At 41.2% G+C, this 19,065-nt stretch overlaps 1 protein-coding gene across 2 annotated transcripts; it reads left to right on the top strand.

The window, feature by feature from the left end:
* The first annotated feature begins 8,523 nt into the window (after window positions 1-8,523).
* LOC112308838 (olfactory receptor 1D2) lies at window positions 8,524-18,993 on the top strand. 2 transcript variants are annotated; one of them, XM_045199087.3, is made up of 2 exons: window positions 8,524-8,741; window positions 17,720-18,993. In XM_045199087.3, the coding sequence occupies exons 1-2, from the start codon at window positions 8,685-8,687 to the stop codon at window positions 18,671-18,673; spliced, it is 1,011 nt and encodes a 336-aa protein (XP_045055022.2). In that variant the 5' UTR covers window positions 8,524-8,684; the 3' UTR covers window positions 18,674-18,993. The 2 variants fall into 2 exon arrangements, with proteins under 2 accessions (XP_045055022.2, XP_024420887.2); XM_024565119.4 differs by lacking the exon at window positions 8,524-8,741 and adding an exon at window positions 11,588-11,870.
* The last annotated feature ends 72 nt before the right edge of the window (window positions 18,994-19,065 follow it).

The following is a 19,065-nucleotide window of genomic DNA, read 5'->3' on the forward strand; positions in this document are numbered from 1 at the left end:
AGAACCTATGCTCCCCAATGTTCATAGGAGCACAATTTACAATAGTCAAGTACTGGAAGCAACCTAAATGCCCATCAGCAAGTGAGTGGATCAAAAAACTATTTACACAATGGAATTCTACACAGCAGAGAGAAAGAAGGAGCTTATACCCAGACAGCATTGATGGAACTGGAGAGCATTATGCTAAGTGAAATAAGCCAGGTGGTGAAGGGCAAATACCATATGATCTCACCTTTAACTGGAACATAATCAGCAGAAGAAAAAAGCAAACAAAATATAACCAGAGACATTGAATTAAGAACAATCTAACAATAGCCAGGGCGGGGGGGGGGGGGGGAACAGTGGGAAGAGGGGATTACAGGAACTACTATAAAGGACACATGGACAAAACCAAGGGGGAGGGTGGAGGTGGGGGAGGGAGGTGGGTTCACCTGGGGTGGGGTGGAGGGATGGGGAGAAAAGGCATACAACTGTAATTGAATAACAATAAAAATTTAAAAAAAAAAGAACAATCTAACAATAGCCAGGGGGGAGTGGGGAGGGGACAGTAGGGAGGGGACAATGAGAGGGGTTTATAGGAACTACTATAAACAACACATGGACAAAATCAAGGGGGAGGGTGGAGGCAGGGGAGGGAGGTGGGTTCAGCTGGGGTGGGGTGGAGGAATGGGGATAAAATGAAGACAACTGGAATTGAATAACAATAAAAAAAAATTTTAATTAAATCTGAAGTGGCAATATTTTGCATGAACACCAAATGTACTTTCATATATAGTAATATTTTTAATGCTAAAAAGCTAAAAATATAACTCATCATAAAGTAGTGATTAATATCATGAACCAGATATGTTCCCAGGAATTGAAACAGTCATTCCACCTCTGCCTCATCGCTTGGATATGCATGATGTGGCTTTCAGTACTCCATGGAGGTCAGGCATGGGACAAAAAGGTTTTGGACATGTTTAAAGAAAATGAGTTACTCATATCATGCAACAATTTTTAAATACTCATCACTTGTGAATATTTGGTTAAATATGTGGCCTTCCCACATAGCAACAGTGATCCTGAAAAAGAAGAACAAAGTTGGAGGAATCATGCTACCTAATATCAAACTATACGACAAGGCCAAAGTAATCAAAACAGTCTGGTATTGACATAAAAATAGACACATAGATCAGTGGAACAGAACGGAGAGCCCAGAAATAAACCCACACCTTTATAGTCAATTAATATTTGACAGAGGAAGCAAGCACATACAATGGGCTCAAGATAGTTTGTTCAATAAATGGTGTTGGGCAAATTGGACACATAAGTGCAGAAAATGAAACTAGACCACCTTCTTATACTACACACAAGAATAAATTCAAAATGAATGAAAAACTTAAATGTTAGACCTGAAACCATAAAAATCCTAGAAGAAAACATAGGCAGCAAAATCTCAGGCATTGCTCATAGAAATTTTTTATTGGATATATCTCCCCAGGCAAGGGAAACAAAAGAAAAAGTAAATAAATGGGACTTCATCAAACTAAAACATTTTTTCATAGCAAAGGAAATCATCAACAAAATAAAAAGACAACCCAGAGAATGGGAGAACATATTTGCCAATACATCTGATAAGGGGTTAATATCCAAAATTTATAAAGTACTTACAAAACTCAACACCAAAAAAAACAAACAACCCAATTAAAAAATGGTGAAAGGACCTGAACAGACCCTTCGCCAAAGAGGACATAGAAATGGCCAATAGACGTATGAAAAGATGCTCAACATCACTAATCATCAGAGAGATGCAAATAAAAACCACAATGAGATATCATCTCACACCTGTCAGCATGGCTGTCATCAATAAATCAACAAACAACAAGTGCTGGTGAGGATGTGGAGAAAAGGGAACCCTTTTGCATTGTTAGTGGGAATGCAGACTGGTGCTGCCACTGTGGAAAGCAGTATGGAGATACTGCAAAAAATTAGAAATGGATCTGCCTTTTGACCCAGCAGTCCCACTTCTGCGAATATATCCAAAGGAACCCAAAACGCTAATTCAAAAGAACGTGAGCACCCCTCTATGTTCATTGCAACATTATTGGCAATCACCAAGATATGGAAGCAGTCCAAGTGGCCATCAATAGATGAGTGGATAAAACAACTATGGGACATTACACAGTGGAATTCTACTCAGCTATAAAAAAGAAGAAAATTTTACCCTTAGAGACAGGATGGATAGAGCACATTATACTAAGTGAAATAAGCCAGTCAGAGAAAGACAAATACCATATGATTTCACTCATATGTGGAATCTAATGAACAAACTGAACTAACAAGCAAAACAGAGGCAGACGCATAGATGGAGAGCAGATAACAGCTAGTTGCAGGGGTAGGTTTGGAGGGATTGAGCAAAAAAGAAAAAGGTCTTATGGATATGGACAACAGGGTGGTGATTGCTGAGGGGAGGGAAGTGTAAGGGGACAAAATGGTAATAGAAAACTATAATAAAGATTATATATTTAGATAGATAGATAGATAATGTGGACTTTGGTTTGATGTGGCAAAACATGTTAACATGTTAACACTCTGAATCTATATCCTGCAAAGGCATTCACAAATAATTGCACAAATACATCATATAATTGACTTACCCCCTTAAAAGAAACTGTGTCTTTAAAAACTTAATTTTGCAAAGAATCATGCAAAACAGGTTTATGCCATAGCCAAAATAAGTTTACAGAAAGGGAAAGTAATGACATGTCTACATACATAAAATTATGCAGTTTAAGGATGAATTCTTCAAAAAGGTTCATGTACTTCCAATTATATGTCAATAAAATGACATTATATGTTATATGAACACATTAGTTCATCTTTCTCAATATTGATAGAGTAAATGAAGAGCAAAAAATGAGGTTAGTGAAATACAGTGCAATATAACACTGAAAAATGTAATGACTACATTGGAATACCAGAATTCTCCATCTATCTCCAGAAAAGTGACCCTAAATATAAAAATGTTTGTGCAAAGACATCCACTGACACTGAACCTTTCCAAATCAAGATCCTTACCTAAATCTTTTTTCCGATTTCCAGATACTGCCTTGCAGACTGGCCAGAATTTCCCTGAAGATCAGAATACTACCCTATCTCAAGCTACCCTGTCACATGGCTTAACACTATCCAGACAACAGTGCTATGATTTTTTCCTTAAAATTCATCCCACAATATCTTGGATATATATAGTTCCTGGTCTCCTGCTGACACCTTTCCCAGAGGGTGACTCAGGTTGACAAAACAAAAGAAAATTAAGAGGGAAGATTTCAGGTTAAGGAAACATCTTCTAACCCTGAAGAGACAGGACAGCATGCTTATTGCGGGATATTCACCAGGATCGTGGGAGCCAAACCCGGCAAATGAATGTGTTTCCACATGTGGACAGAGAAAGAGGACTGTGTTGCTATGTGTTAGTGGGAAGAAGCCTCTGTCTCTGACTCCTCAGGAATGATACTGTCTGGGAACCGGTAGGAGTCATCCCTGTGTAAAACGTCTGACTATGGAGCTGAAATCAGTCAGACAGCACTTATAAAATCTGCCATTGAGGACGCATGTGAGCCTACCTACTCTTTTCATGTCCGTACACGTGGCTTTCTGCAGCTTTAAAATGACAGCACTGACTTGTCCCTGCCTACCTCCAAACTACCATAAACTTGAAATCTCTTTTTGAGAATTCCTTGAAATATATAGAGGACTCTGTTATGATATACATATGAATCCTACTTTAAATAAAAAAATTGGGTGCGGTAGACACTAAGCAGACACTAGAACGTTGAGCAGTTGCTTGGATTTTACGCTGCCTGAAGGACAATCCCGAAAGTCACACCACAGAGCCTCAGTGATCTGGCCCGGAAGTAGGGAGGAGCCTAAGGCACGTGCACTCGAGCCTAGCTGACCGAGTGTGTCTGAACATATGTAATTTCTGGGCTTTGGCCGAGGACCCTTCACTGTTTTGTATTCATTATAGGCACATGGAGTTCCAGCCTCTACAGTCATCACCTGAGCCGTTACACCATCCCTTCTTGCTTCTTTCATTCTGCCTTTCTGGGCCTGGAGGACACTGAGTCCCAGCACAACCTAGGTCTTGGAAAAACCCATTAATAACAAACAAAGTGAACCCCAAGGTCTCTCTGGGACAAATCCCCTAGGAGGAGTAGGGAAGGAGCTTCTTAATGACTAGCCATCCTTTGGGCAGGAGAACAGGCATCAGAGAGAGCAACCTCTTGCCTTAGTCCCACCAGGGATGCTTCCCTGGGTTCCAGAGCCCTGAAGGGCTCTTCCTTCTCTGACTCCCTCATTATTTTTACTCCTAAAACATTTGACTTAGGACATGTGTCAGACTGATAACCTATCATTCTGTGCAGTTCAATTATTTCTCCATAGATATTATTCCAAAAACAGGGGAAGAGACATTATTTATTGGTCAATTTATTCAATCATGTAATCCCATAATTTATCCCTACTACATTAAGAAAAGTAATGTGAGTTATTTTAACACACCCCTCCTCACTTAATTTTGGAATCTGATCCCAGTCCTTAAACACAGCACAATTGCTACTCCTTAAGAATGACTTTGCTAAGCTCTCCCACCCAGATTTGACAAATGTATCTTGGATCTCTATGAGGTAACTGGATGAAAAGGATAAATGGAAAGTAAAATGGTGTTTTGAGCAAAGTACGCAACATATATATGCAAAGATTTTAAGAGTTTAAGAAAAACATGGCATAAACAAATTTCAGCATGGCTGTAGCATATTGTGTAATTAAAGAGAAAGCAAGGGATGGGGCAAGAGAGTCAGGCAGAAGTCTCCTCATGCAAGGCCTTTGTGATGTGGTGAAGTACATCACCTTCAACGTAAGCAAAAATTCTCCAAAAGGTTTTAAAAAGACAACTCTATACTCACAGTTAAGTTTTAGGAATTTAGTTCTGATGAAAGTGAGGAGAGTGCACTGGCATTGACCATCAAAAAGGCAGAGAAATCCTTGAGAAGGCATTTCAGCCCCCCAAGGTGAGAGACGATGGTGACCTTAATCAAGGGAATGACAACAAGTCTCAAAGTGGATATATTAGAGAATTTGTCGCTTTAGGCTGCCACAAAACAACACAAATTTTTAACATTAAATGGGGTGTTACACGTAAAATAAAAATTATCACGGACAAAGTGGAGCATTGATGCAAGCACCACAAACTGTCAGATGAATGAAGAATTCAGAAACAATCACACCTACACAGTCACCCCACTAGTGACTCACAGGGCAACACAGCGGGAAGGATGGTCTTCCCCATAAGTGGGACTGAATCCATTGGATATCCATACCTGAGGAGAAAAATGTATCTTTATCTCTCCCCCACCTGATACAAAAATGAATTCTCAATTGACAGCAGATCTAAATGTGAAAGATTAAACAATATATCCCTTAAAGGAAAATAGATGAGAATATGGGCAAAGATTCTTAAACAAAATACAAAAAGCAATAATTATAAAATGAAAATTGATAAACCACACTATTTTAAAATTAAAATGTGTTTCTCAACACCCACCATTAATTGAATGAAGGTCAACCAACAAAATTGGGGAAGATATTCTTACTACGTACACCTGACAAAGGACTCATAACAAAATGCATAAAGAATTCCAACAAATTGGCATGAAAAAGATAATCCAATAGCAAACTGGGCACAGGACTCAAATAATGTTCACAAGAGAATATACCCGTGAAGAATAACCATATGAAAAGGTGCTTAACTTCATTAGTCATCATGGAAATGAAAATTAAAACCATAATGAGATATCATGACACATCCATCAAAAAGTTCACATGAAAAGGATTTTTTAAAAAATCAAAACACGTTAAAAATACAGAGACACTGGAACTCTCCTACACTGCTACAGAACAGCTAAATTGTTGTAAGTACTATGGGAAACCGTTCAGCACTCTCTTCTGTCAGCAATTCCCCTCCTACAGATAGATGCCCAAGAGCGACATGTAGCCGCACTCTTCATAACAGCCAATGGAAACTGAGCGTGCCCCTCCATGGTATAATAGGTTTTGATGGGATATTCACACAACAGAACACTACACAGCAATAAAATGAACAATCTACCAGCACGCACAACAATATAGATGAACGTCACGCATATAACAGTGAGTGAAAGAAGCAGACAAAAACGAGTATAAAAGGTACTGTTTAAATGGGATTCAAACTGCAGCTCGGCCAGGTATCCGGGTTTAGCGCTGTCGGGGCCACAGCAGCCATGGTGTGTGGGGCATGGATCACTGCATCGTGGGTCCCGGCTCTTACCGGGCCACCAAGCTAAAGTGTATGAACTACCAGTTTTTGGAGATGCAGAGTACCTATGCATTAGCACTTGATTCTGAGCCACACTATAGTATTATCAAAGGAATTGATCAAAAAAAAAAGTGCTCCAAACAACCCAATTAAAAATGGGCAAAGGACTTGAACAGACACTTCTCCAAGGAAGACATACAGAGGGCCCAGAGACATATGAAAAGATGCTCAGCATCACTAGCCATCAGAGAGATGCAAATTACAACCACAATGAGGTACCATCTCACACCGGTCAGAATGGCCAATATAAACAAATCGACAAACCAATGGTGGAGAGGATGCGGAGAAAAGGGAATCCTAGTGCACTGTTGGTGGGAATGCAGACTGGTGAGGCCACTGTGGAAAACAGTATGGAATTTCCTCAGAAAACTAAAAATGGAACTGCCCTTTGACCCAGTAATTCCACTGCTGGGATTATACCCTAAGAACCCTGAAACACCAATTCAAAAGAACCTATGCACCCCAATGTTCATAGGAGCACAATTTACAATAGCCAAGTACTGGAAGCAACCTAAGTGCCCATCAGCAAATGAGTGGATCCAAAAACTATGGTACATTTACACAATGGAATTCTATGCAGCAGAGAGAAAGAAGGAGCTTATACCCTTTGCAACAGCATGGATGAAACTGGAGAGCATTATGCTAAGTGAAATAAACCAGGCGGTGAGGGACAAATACAATATGATCTCACCTTTAACTGGAACATAATCAACAGAAGAAAAAAGCAAACAAAATATAACCAGAGACATTGAAGTTAAGAACAATCTAACAATGGGCAGGGGGGAGTGGGGAGGGGACAGTGAGGAGAGGGGATTACAGGAACTACTATAAAGGACACATGGACAAAATCAAGGGGGAGGGGGGAAGGGGGAGGGAGGTAGGTTCGACTGGGGTGGGGTGGAGGGATGGGGAGAAAAGGCATACAACTGTAAATGAATAACAATAAAAATTTTTTAAAAAAAGGTACTGTTTAAATAAAGTACAAAAATGGGTAAAACTAAGGGATGCTAGTAGGAGCCAGGGGAATGAGTGCCCTTGCAGGAGCACTATCTAGAAAAGAACATGAGAGATCTTTGCAGGGCTGGGAATGTGTCTATCTGGTGACCTGTGACTGTTCAGTTTGTGAAGAATCCTGCTAAAATTTTCACACTTGGTTCTATATCCTAAAATATGATAAGCATCATTGTTTCTACTCTATATCTAATTATTGTACTATCTAAAGTCCCTGTGTGCCTACAGCTATTGGTTCTTGCTTTTGGAATCTCATTTCCTTATATGTCTGTTTATCTTTGGATAGTGTATTGAAAATATGATTAAAAGAAATAATTTGAGGTCTAAGTTGTTATGTCCTCCAAATGTGATTTTTTAAAATCCCTTTCACGGCCATGGCCTGGTAGCTCAGTTGGTTGGAGAGTCATCCCATGCACCAAAAAGTTTGCAGGTTCAACTCCCGGTCAGGGCACATGCCTGGGTTTCGAGTTTGGCCCCAGGCAGGACACAGGTAGGGGGAAGCCAGTTGAAGTCTTTCTCTGACATCTATGTATCCCTCTGTCTCTCTCTTGTCTCTCTCCCCCCACCCTTCCTCTCTCTCTCTTTAAAGTCAATGGACATATCCTCAAGTGAGGATTAAGAAAATCTCCTTGAATAACAATAACAATTTAAAAAAATCTGTAATTAAAATTAATTAAATGTCAAAAAAAAAAAAAGAAAGAAAGAAAATCTCTTTCACTTAGTATTTGGAGTCACTACCAATCTGGGCATCATCTTAGCCCAAGTTTAGTGCTTGAGATTTCCCAGACCTCTGATGACTCAAGGCCAGGCTGCACTGTATGAGAAGTCTTCATTACTTCTGGCTTATTATAACTTCTAGGGCATCTTTTAGTATCACTGCCCAATGTGGTTTACTCCCTGTAAACAAGACTCATTTCTCAAGAATTTTGCTTACAGGTATTAACATTGGAGCAATTATCCAGGTTCATTTCAAAAAGCTGTCTTGGGAGTCCCCCTACCAAACTCCCACAAGGCCTCTCCAAAGCAGATAAACAGGCCTGATATGGTCCCAATACACCCTTTTTGTTTATGAGCTTGGGATCCAACCAGCAGCTCTCAGATTGCCCATCCTCATCAGTGCATAAACAGCCTTACCTTCTGTCTCCATTTTTAAGGACTGATTATCTAGGTACCACCTAGCCTGCTTCCCACCCCTAGCCAAAAGGATGAGTCTCAAGTCCTATTCAGGCAGCAATGTCTCGGTCCTTTCTATCCTGATCAAAATGTCATCCTTTATATGGTGAAAGTGGAGGCAGCAGAACCAGGGAACTCTGAGACCAGCACAGGGCAGTGGGTAAGGTCTGGACAGTTCTAACGTTCTCCCTCCTTTCTCCCTTTCTTTTCTCCTCTCCTCTTCTCTGCTTTTTTATTTACTCTCTCACATGCAAATATACTTTGAAAATCATCCTATCATCTAATTCCTTATTATTTAAAGGTAATACAAGAAGCCCTCCAATCATTTTAACATTCTGTCGTTTTCAAAGTGCTGTCACACACCCCAGGTCTCGCCCTTATCAAACGGGCAAGTGAGGCCTCATTGGGGAGGAGAGGAGGCCCAGAGAGACTGAAGGCCCTCCTCAAGGTCATGCAGCTAAGGAGCAACAGACAAGGCCAGTTGTCTAATGCTGAATTGGAACTCTTTTCCATTCTTCCATTCTGCCCCCATGCTCTTTCCCCCCGCCACCCAGCCACACTTCACAGGAGTTTGTGTCTCTAAGGCTCAAGTGTTCAGACCCCACTGACTGTTACAGACTCAGAGCAGCGTTTCCCCAAGTGTGCCATTGGAATCACTGAGCGCTTGCTGGAAGTGACTTGGTTTTCAGAGAGTAACCAGGATTTCAAGAAGGAGGGAGGAAAGACAGGTTTTTGCTTTAAAGAATTCCAGGTGATTCCGATGTGCACCAGAGTGTGGGAAAAGCCTGGGTTGAGGTACCAATTCCTCTGGATGTCCTCTGACCTTGCCAGCCCTCCTACCTGTCTCCTACCTTCTCTCCTGTCAGGCAGATGTCCCGGAGGGCCCTGAATCCAGGCAACAGGCTGTGGAAGGAAGTAATTTCTGGTGTGGTCTAAGGGGATGGATGACTTTATTTCCATGGCAGAAACAGAGGTGGTGGCTGGGTGTGCTCAGGGATGTGGTCAACTCAAAAAGTCACATGGTGCTCTTTTTCATCCTCAGGTCTATCTGGGGGTCTTGGAGTGGTCTCTGGAATGAGCCCATCCATTCCCCTTTATCAATCAACTCTTTTTCTAAGAGGCAAACAGCCCTCTCTTTGGTAGCCTCAGGTTTTCAGGATGTCTGGTTTCTCTCAACGCTAGGCTAACAGAAAGCCAGCACCTAGCTTGGCACTCCCAGTCAAAGTCACTCAGTGGCACTGGGCAGATCTCTTTAGTTAAAATGCTCACTTAAGTACCAAGAGAAATAGATAACTTCATTCATGGTGTAGAACCATAGAACAAATAACAAACACAGAAGCTATATCCACACACACACAAAAGTCTTTAAAGCCTATGCTAAGAGTTACTCGCATTTTCGCTCAAATATCAAAGGACCACCGTGTGGTCACTGTCTGGTTCAGAATCTGCAGGTCAGCCCACCATATCACAACACTGTCTGTGATGGGGACTCACTTCCCCTGCCAGCCCTCTTCACTGGCACAGTACTTAAGTCTTTGGGGAACTAGCATGTCTCATCTTTCTATCTCTCTTTTATTTTCCAGCTCCTGACCTGGCCAACCCATATCCCTTTGTGTGGGAAGTCTGTAATAATACGTTTCCTCCCTCCCCTCAAGCTAATGTAGATAGCACCAGGGTGCCAGCTGCAGCCTCCACCCGGACATTCTGGCTTGTTCCCCGCAGACACAGGTGGGCTGAGGCTGCTTCTATCTGAATGGGAGGCAGAGCAAGTCCAGGATGGAGATGAGACTGGGCCCCCTGACCCCTCTTTGTCCTGAAAGCAGGGTTTCCTACCTGAGAGCATTAGACAGAAACTTGAAGGAATGATAAGTAATAGGACTTCTCTGGAATCCCCATAACAGCATCTCCCATTTACACGGGGCTTCCAGGCTGGAGAAGAAGTGCTTCCTCATCCAGCATTTCGGCTGCGCTCTAAGCCCACAGTGAGTGGCACCGTCACTCCTGTCTCACGTGTGGTAGAGCATTGAGGGTGTGGACCCCAGAGGCAGAAAGGAGAGGTCAAATCCACACTTCCTGAGCTGCTGGTTGAGCAGCAATGGGAAACCCATTAACCGTCTAGGTCTCAATCGCTGCATCTATAAAAGGGAAAACTAGAAACAAATGGTGCCGTCATGTGGAAAAACATAGGAGACACATTGTCTAACCAAGTATCCAGTATAGAGTAGTTGTTCGATCAAAAGATGGTTATGTGTGTTAAGCTGGGACATGGTCCCACACTTCTGATGCAAAATTTCCTTCCACTGCATCACCAACACTGAGTGTATGTGTGGGAATTCCACCCCATTCATTGGCATAACGAATCCACTCATTCGCTGAGGGCCAGCTGGCCTCTCCCCTAAGACCGAGAGCTCCAAAATGCTTTCATCTCCTAGGTTAGTCATAGTTCCCACCTCTGCATTAGGAAATCCCGCTGCTACTTCAAATCAGTCGTATTCCTGATTGAATTTTCAGAACAAGCTCCCCACTTCCATGGCACATTGGCTGATTTTCCAAACAACTGCATTTTTATCTGTACTATTGCTTATTCATTTAGGTTCTTGGGTGTATGACTCCTCGACCCCTTCATCTTGAATGCATGGAATGCCCACTATTCTATACCATTCAGTTCAAGCCTCCTTTCTTGATCCCTGTGCTGCACCTGGCTCTGTGCGGGGTCCTGGGATTCTGAAATGAAAATGATATTGCCCCTGCTCTCAAGGCCCTCACAGGATTGTGGGGGGAGGAAAGGTGACCTGACATTTAAGCAAAATGTAGAATGGATCAATCACTAAAAAATATAAAGATCAAAAATAGGGCAAAGGCTGAAGCGGTACCCCTGGGGCAAGAGTTGATGTCACCAGGAGGAAATGGAAAAGCAAAATGGAGAAAGTACATTTGGTAAAAAGGAGCCACCAGTCAGAGGATGGAGGCAAAGTATTTTGAGACCTTGTGGAAAAATACAAGCCACAGGGGTGACAGAGAGAGAGTGCAAGAGCAGGGGGGCAGGAGAGCCACTGGGGACCGCCTGACCACAAACTGGGCTGTTCTGGGGGAAACGGGGAGCTCAGCTACTGCAGGGAGGCCATGTGGTCTGATCTGGAGTCTAGAGAGCGCACCTTGTACAGCAAGGAGGCTGCCCAGGCCGCGCTTGACTACCTTGAGTTTCCTCCTTCCTTTCTCACGGTGACACCGAGGAGTGGGTCCTACCAGCATCACAGAAGCATAATTGGTAATTTTTCTATTTTACTAGGTAAGAAGAAATTATATTTTAACATGACAATTACCGTGAATGCACATGTGAGTGCAATTCACACCGATTCAGAATGGCCTCACCGTGTGCCTTTAACTGGGTGGGCTGTGCACTTTTCGTATATCTCTGCTGGTGGGAACTGAGGTGGTTTCTTTTTCCTTTTCCCTTTTTTTTTAATAAGGCCCTGATCGACGTCCCATATATCCATATGTCTATGTTTCTGTCCTGTTATAGTTTAGGAGAAATCCTGAAACTGGGGTTGCTCCAAGACATATCCTGCCCGTACAGGAATGGGACTCCCCACGGCCTGGTCTTCCAGGTCCTCCAAAACCACGTTCCACTGCTTCCCTTACCATTCGTCATCCTTACTTCTGTTCTTTTCCTCTCCTGAGGGTTATCCTATTCTTTTCCTTGGCATCCTGAGGGATATTTCAAAACGGGCGTTCCAAATAATTGATCCTATTTTCTGCAGTAATCCAAACTACTCTCCACCACTCCAGCACATACACTTTTTTCTTGGCTGACTTCTTTTTTGACACCTAACTGAGATGTAATTCGCACATCACATCCAATTCACATACTTAAGTGTCCCCTTCACTGGTTTCTAGTATATCCACAGCTAAGTGCAACCATCACCTCTGTCAGCTTCAGAACATTTCCCTCACCCCCCGTAAAATCACTGCACTCTTCAGCTGTCACCTTTTGCCTACTGCCCTCCCCCCAGGCCTAAGCCACCGCAATCTACTTTCTGTCTCTCTGGAGCTCCCTATTGCAGCCTTCCGTATGAATGGAATCGTAGAATATGTATGTGGTCTTTTGGGAAGGCTTCTTTCCCTGAGCATACTGCTTTCAAGGTTCATTCATTCATTCATGTTGTAGCATGTGTCAGCACGTCATTGCTTTTTATCGCTGAATGATCTTCCACTGTGCGGACACACGGCTTTCTGTTTGTCCACGCACATGAGAGAGACATACGGATTGTTTCGCCTTTTGGATGTTATAATGTTACGATAACATTTATGTACAAGTTTTTATGTGTACACGTGTCGCTTCTCTTGAGAGATACCTAGAAGTGGAAATGCTGGGCCATGTGGTTTAGTCTTTTGGGGAGCTGCTAGACTGCTTCCAACATGGCTGCATTATCTTACATGCCTGCTACACAGCACGAGGGTTCTGACTTCTTGAAAATGCTTGTTCTTGTTGGAATTGTTTCTTCCACCCATCCTAGAGGGTGAAAGGGCATCTAGCTGTGGCCTTTATTTGTATTTCTCCCTCCGATGGTTAATGTCGAACATCTTCTCACGAGCCTATTGGCCATTTGTGCATCTTCCTTGGAAAACTGTCTTCAGAATCTTTGCCCATTTTTAATTGGGTTATTTTTCTTTTTATTATTGAGGTATAAGAGTTGTTTATATATTCTACGTACAAATCCCTTATCCGATTTATGATTGGCAAATATTCTCTACCACTCCGTGGGATTTCTCTCTACTTTCTTAATGGTGTCATTTGAAGAATAAACATTTTTGGTTTTCATTAAGTCCCACTTATCTACTTTTTTTTCTTTGTTGCTCATGCTGTTAGTGTCACATCCACGGTCATGAAGATTTGCCTATGTTGTTTTTCTGAGAGTTTTACAGCTTTAGCTCTTCTATTTAGGTCATGTATCCATTTTGAGTTAAATTTTGTCTGCCGTATGGATAAGGGTCCACCTCTTTGGCATGTGGCTGTCCTGGGGTCCCAACACTATTTGTCGACAATATCTTTCCCCCTCTGAATGATCTCAACCTCTGTCGAAAATCATTTGACCATAGACACGTGGGTTTATTTCTGAACTCTCAGTTCCCTTCCATTGAGCTACCTGTTTGGGTTTGTGCCAGCACCACACTGTCTTCATTACTGTTGCCTTGTAGTAAGTTTCGACATTGGGAAGTCGAGTCCTCCAAATCTGTGTTTATTTTTCAAGATGATTTGGAGCATTTGGGGTCCTTCACAATTGCATATGAATTTTAGAATCAATTTCTGTCAAGTTCTACAAAAAGTCCTGGAATTCTGATAGGACTGCATTGAATTTGTAGGTCTCTTTGGGGACTATTGCCTTAACTATGTTAAGTCTTGCAATCCATGCATAGGATTTCTTCTGTTTATTCAGATCTGGAATTTATTTTAACAGTGTTTGTGGTTTTCAGAATATATATTTTGCAAGTCTACTGTTAAATTTGTTCCTAGGGATCTTTTTCCTTTGAATGTTATCATGAATGGCCTTATTCTTCTTAATTTCATTTTTAAATTGTTCACTGCAAGTATAAATAAATATAATTTATTTTTTAGTATTGATCTAGTATCCTGAAATCTTTATTACTTTATCAGTTATAGCAGTGTTTAGGAGGGTTTTCTATATGCAAGATCATGTACTCTGTGAACAGAAATGGCTTTGCTTTCTCCTTTCCAGTCTCGATGACTTTTATTTGTTTTTCTTGTATTTTTCTTGACTAAGTGCCATGGCTAAAATACATTTTAATTTTTTCTATATTGCTTGAATTATTCACACTGGGAAGTTTTTGTTTTTAATCAATAGACTGCAGAATAGTAGTACAAGTTATTTTTACTTGGGAAAATAATTCTATGGAATATCTTTTAAAATTTATATTTTAAGCTATTGAAGAAATTTCAACAAATTCCAAATAATAGAAATCTACAATAAATTAATACTGTTTGATATGAAATCTAATGCAAACCAAATCATACCAAAAAGATGATAAAGATGACACATAAAAAAACTATAATAAAACTCATATATAAATATGACTAAAAAGTCTAAATAAAACATGTGAAAATCAATTTCAGTAATTTATACGAGGAATGTTAGTATGTTCCACCATTAGGAAAGCTATTAACATAGTATATCTTGATAGGAACTGAAAGGCATTTGATTAAAAATGCAATAGCTGTACTTACTGATAAAATACTAAGAGCAAGATAGCTGCTAAACATATACCTCTACTTCTGCTTAAATCCATTTACATTGACCATGCTGCTTACAACTCTTTACTGCACATAGAATAAACTGTGAAAACCATTACACGATTTGCAGGATCTGGTCACTCTGCTTACCGCACGACCTCACATCTCCCTGGTGTCCTCTTCACTCTGGCCACGCTGGCCCATTTGGTTCCTTAAACACAAGAACTTTCCCACCTCAGGGCCTTTGCACAGGCAGCTTTCTTTCTGCAATGCTCTCTACCCAGTGCTTGACAAGACTGGCTTTTTTTGCCCTTCAAGTCTCAACTAAAAAGACACCAAGGTATATACAGTGGTTATCTATCCCAACATGGTAGAATTTAATATAATTTATATTTCCTTTTTTGGATTTAAATTTTTTATTTCATATTCATTAACTTTTCAAAAGAAAAGGGAAACAAGTTATTTTATTTCCTTTTTATTTCAGCTTTATTGAGGTACAATTGACATAAAATTATAAGATATTTAAACTAATCACAGTAGTTTATTTTGATCTTTAGGAAACTTGAAATGTGTTTGATGAGATACAAAAATTGATCTATGTGTTCCCCCAAATAATTAGGCAGTTGTTTCAATGCCATTCACTACATAATGCAACTTTTGCCTAGCCTCGCAATAATCCACTAAACTCCACATGGAGTTGGCTCTGTTTCTGATGTTTCTGTCTATTTCTATTACTGTTCACTCCAGTGTGGGTACCACAGTATTTTAGAGTCCTTAATATTTGGCAGAGGCAGGGTCCCCTGTTACTCTTTTGACATTTTCATAGCTTACTTTCATGCTTATTTTTAGATGAAATTCAGATTAGCTTTTGTTTCTTAAAGAAGAAAACTTGAGAACATTAACTGGAAATAGGTGAACAGTCGGACATGCATCTTTGCAATGCTTCATCTCTCTTTGGAATCTTGGAGTGTCTGTCTGCTTACTACATTTTCCCTTATGCCTTGCTGGAGAATTGGTGATCCTGCCTGATTCTTATTAACATATTAATGTGTAGATTTGTTTGGTAATAATGTAGATGGGACTGTTTCACATTTTATTTTAATCTTATTATTCCTGGCTATTATTTACATGTAATAATTGTAATAATAATAGCTAATATTTGTTGAGTGCTCACTGCACGCAACTTTTTAGTGTTAAGCACTTTATCCCTTAATTTTGTCCACACCTGACCCAATTTTTAAGTGAATAAATGGAGTCTAAGGAGCCCAGGTGGACACCTGAGGTTTCACAGTGCATCAGGGGCAGCACTCACACTTGAATCTCAGCATTCTGACAGCACACTTTTCCCTGTTTCAAATTTTTACTTACTCATAGTCAATACTATGCTGCATTAGTTTCAGGTGTACGGTACAGTCTCTAGAAAGCCATGTACTTTACAGAGTGGCCTCCATGATGTTGCAGCTACCCGCCCGGCCCCATACGTAGGTAGCATGATATTATTGACTGTACACCTATGCTGTCGTCTACACCTCTGTGACTGTTCCGTATGCTCACACTAATTTGTACTTTTTAATCCCTTGATCCTTTCTTAATCATTGCACTCTACAGCTTACTGGGAGCACCATTCCTCTTGGATCTATTCATTGTGTGAATAGCCTCATTACTGAAATGGCATTTTAGTTGACTGTCTTAAGTCTACCAGATATATCATTCTATCAGCAAATAATAATAATTCTCTTCCTTCCAATATTTTTACTTTTTCCTCCTATCCAATTGCATAATATCCATTTCCTATAGTGCATATGCACCTATTTTAAATATCATTTAAAAATCTGTATACTACCATAACATTCTAATCTTTGAGCACTTCGAGATTATTATAAAGTGATAAGATTTCATTTTTAACTATATTTTATTGATTGTGCTATTACAGTTGTCAACTTTTTCTCTCCTTTATCTCCCTCCACCATGCATCCCCTCTCCCTCCAACATTGCCCCCCTTAGTTCATGTCCATGGGTCGTACACATAAGTTCTTTGGCTTCTCCATTTCCTATACTCTTCTCAACCTCCCCCTGTCTTTGTCATGCCTACCATTTATGCTTCTTATTCTCTGTACCTTTTTCTCCCATTCTCCCTCCTCCATCTCCCCCTCCCTGCTGATAACCCTCCACGTGATCTCCATTTCTGTGGTTCTGTTGCTGTTCTAATTGTTTGCTTAGTTTTCATTTTTGTTTTTTTAGGTTCAATTGTTAATAGTTGTAAGTTTCTTGTTATTTTACTGTTCATAGTTTTGATGTACTTTTTCTTAGATAAGTCCCTTGAACATTTCATATAAGAAGGGCTTGGTGATGATGAACTCCTTTAACTTGACCTTATCTGAGAAGCACTTTATCTGCCCTTCCATTCTAAATGATAGCTTTGCTGGATACAGTAATCTTGGATGTAGGTCCTTGCCTTTCATGACAGTTCAATCTCTGGTTGGGGCGCATATGGGAGGCAAGCAATCAATCTCTCTCTCTCTCTCTCTCTCTCTCTCTCTCTCTCTCTCCCTGTTTTTCTCCCCATTCCCCTCCCTCCCTCCTTTCTTCCTCCCTCTCTAAAATCAATAACATATCCTTTGGTAAAGATTTTTAAAATAATAAATAAATAAATAAGACAAAGACATTATTTCTATAATATTGAGTATGCCAGATTAGAAGTTGCTGGAATGATTAAGTTGCAGAAAGATTTCTCTGTTATTAGTTTGTTGCTTATGTTTAAAATTGTTTACAAAATTTGGTCTAAGACTTTTGTAATGCTAAGAAAACAGTTGATTTTGCTTATCTGAATGTATTTATTCAGCTGAGTACACTTAGTAAATAAATGTCTGTTGCTGCCCACGTTGCAGACAGTTGGGGAAATGCATGGAGGCAACCAGAGCGGCGTCTCAGACTTCATACTCCTAGGGCTCTCCGAGAGTCCTGAAAACCAGAGGGTCCTGTTCTGGATGTTCCTGCCCATGTATCTGGTCACAGTGGTGGGAAATGTGCTCATCATCCTGGCCATAGGCACTGACTCACGCCTGCACACTCCCATGTACTTCTTCCTGGCCAATCTCTCCTTCACTGACCTCTTCTTTGTCACCAACACAGTCCCCAACACACTGGTGAACCTTCAGTCCCAGAACAAAGCCATCTCCTACACAGGATGTCTGACACAGCTCTACTTCCTGGTCTCCTTGGTGACCCTGGACAACCTCATCCTGGCCACAATGGCATATGACCGCTATGTGGCCATCTGCCGCCCCCTCCACTATGTCACAGCCATGAGCCCTGGGCTGTGTATTTTGCTCCTCTCTTTCTGTTGGGTGATCTCTTTTCTCTATGGCCTCATCCTCACCCTCCTCATGACCAGGGTGACCTTCTGTGGGTCTCGGAAGATCCACTACATTTTCTGTGAGATGTACGTCCTGCTGAGGATCGCATGTTCCAACACCCAAGTCAATCACATCGTGTTGATTGCCACAGGATCCCTCATATTCCTCGCACCCTTTGGGTTCATGATCACGTCCTATGTTCGAATTGTCAGTGCCATCTTCCGGATACCATCAGCCACTGGGAAGTACAAAGCCTTCTCCACCTGTGCCTCCCATCTGGCTGTGGTCACCCTCTTCTATGGGACACTTAGCATGGTGTATCTGAAGCCTCTCCACACCTACTCCATGAAGGACTCAGTGGCTACAGTGATGTATGCTGTGGTCACTCCCATGATGAACCCCTTCATCTACAGCCTGAGGAACAAGGACATGCATGGGGCTCTGGGAAGACTTCTCCTAGGGAAAGCCTTCCAGAGGTTCACATGAGGGTAATTTCGGGCAGGACATTACAGTGAAGACTGGGAATATCCTCTGCTATGTGCAGGGCATTCCCTTATGGGGTACAGGAGTGATGAGGGCTTATTTTCAGCTCAGAGTGATCTCATATATCTCTGGTGAAAAATAGAACATATATAACCCAAAGTGCCCCAGACTGCACCAACTTTGGCAGTAAGTAAAGTCACGCTAACACTAATACTAGAAGTTTGAAGGATCAAATTTTTCAACTTGGGAAGAGGAACCAAGATGGCGGCGTAGGTAGACACACTGCGCCTCCTCGCACAACCAGAACTGACAGAGAATCGAACAGCAAGGGGGACCAACACCAAGGAAATAGAAAATAAACATACATCCAGACCGGTAGGAGGGGCGGAGACGGG

The sequence above is a fragment of the Desmodus rotundus genome, chromosome 9 (genome assembly GCF_022682495.2).
Source record: "Desmodus rotundus isolate HL8 chromosome 9, HLdesRot8A.1, whole genome shotgun sequence".
Taxonomy (NCBI): Eukaryota; Metazoa; Chordata; class Mammalia; order Chiroptera; family Phyllostomidae; genus Desmodus; species Desmodus rotundus.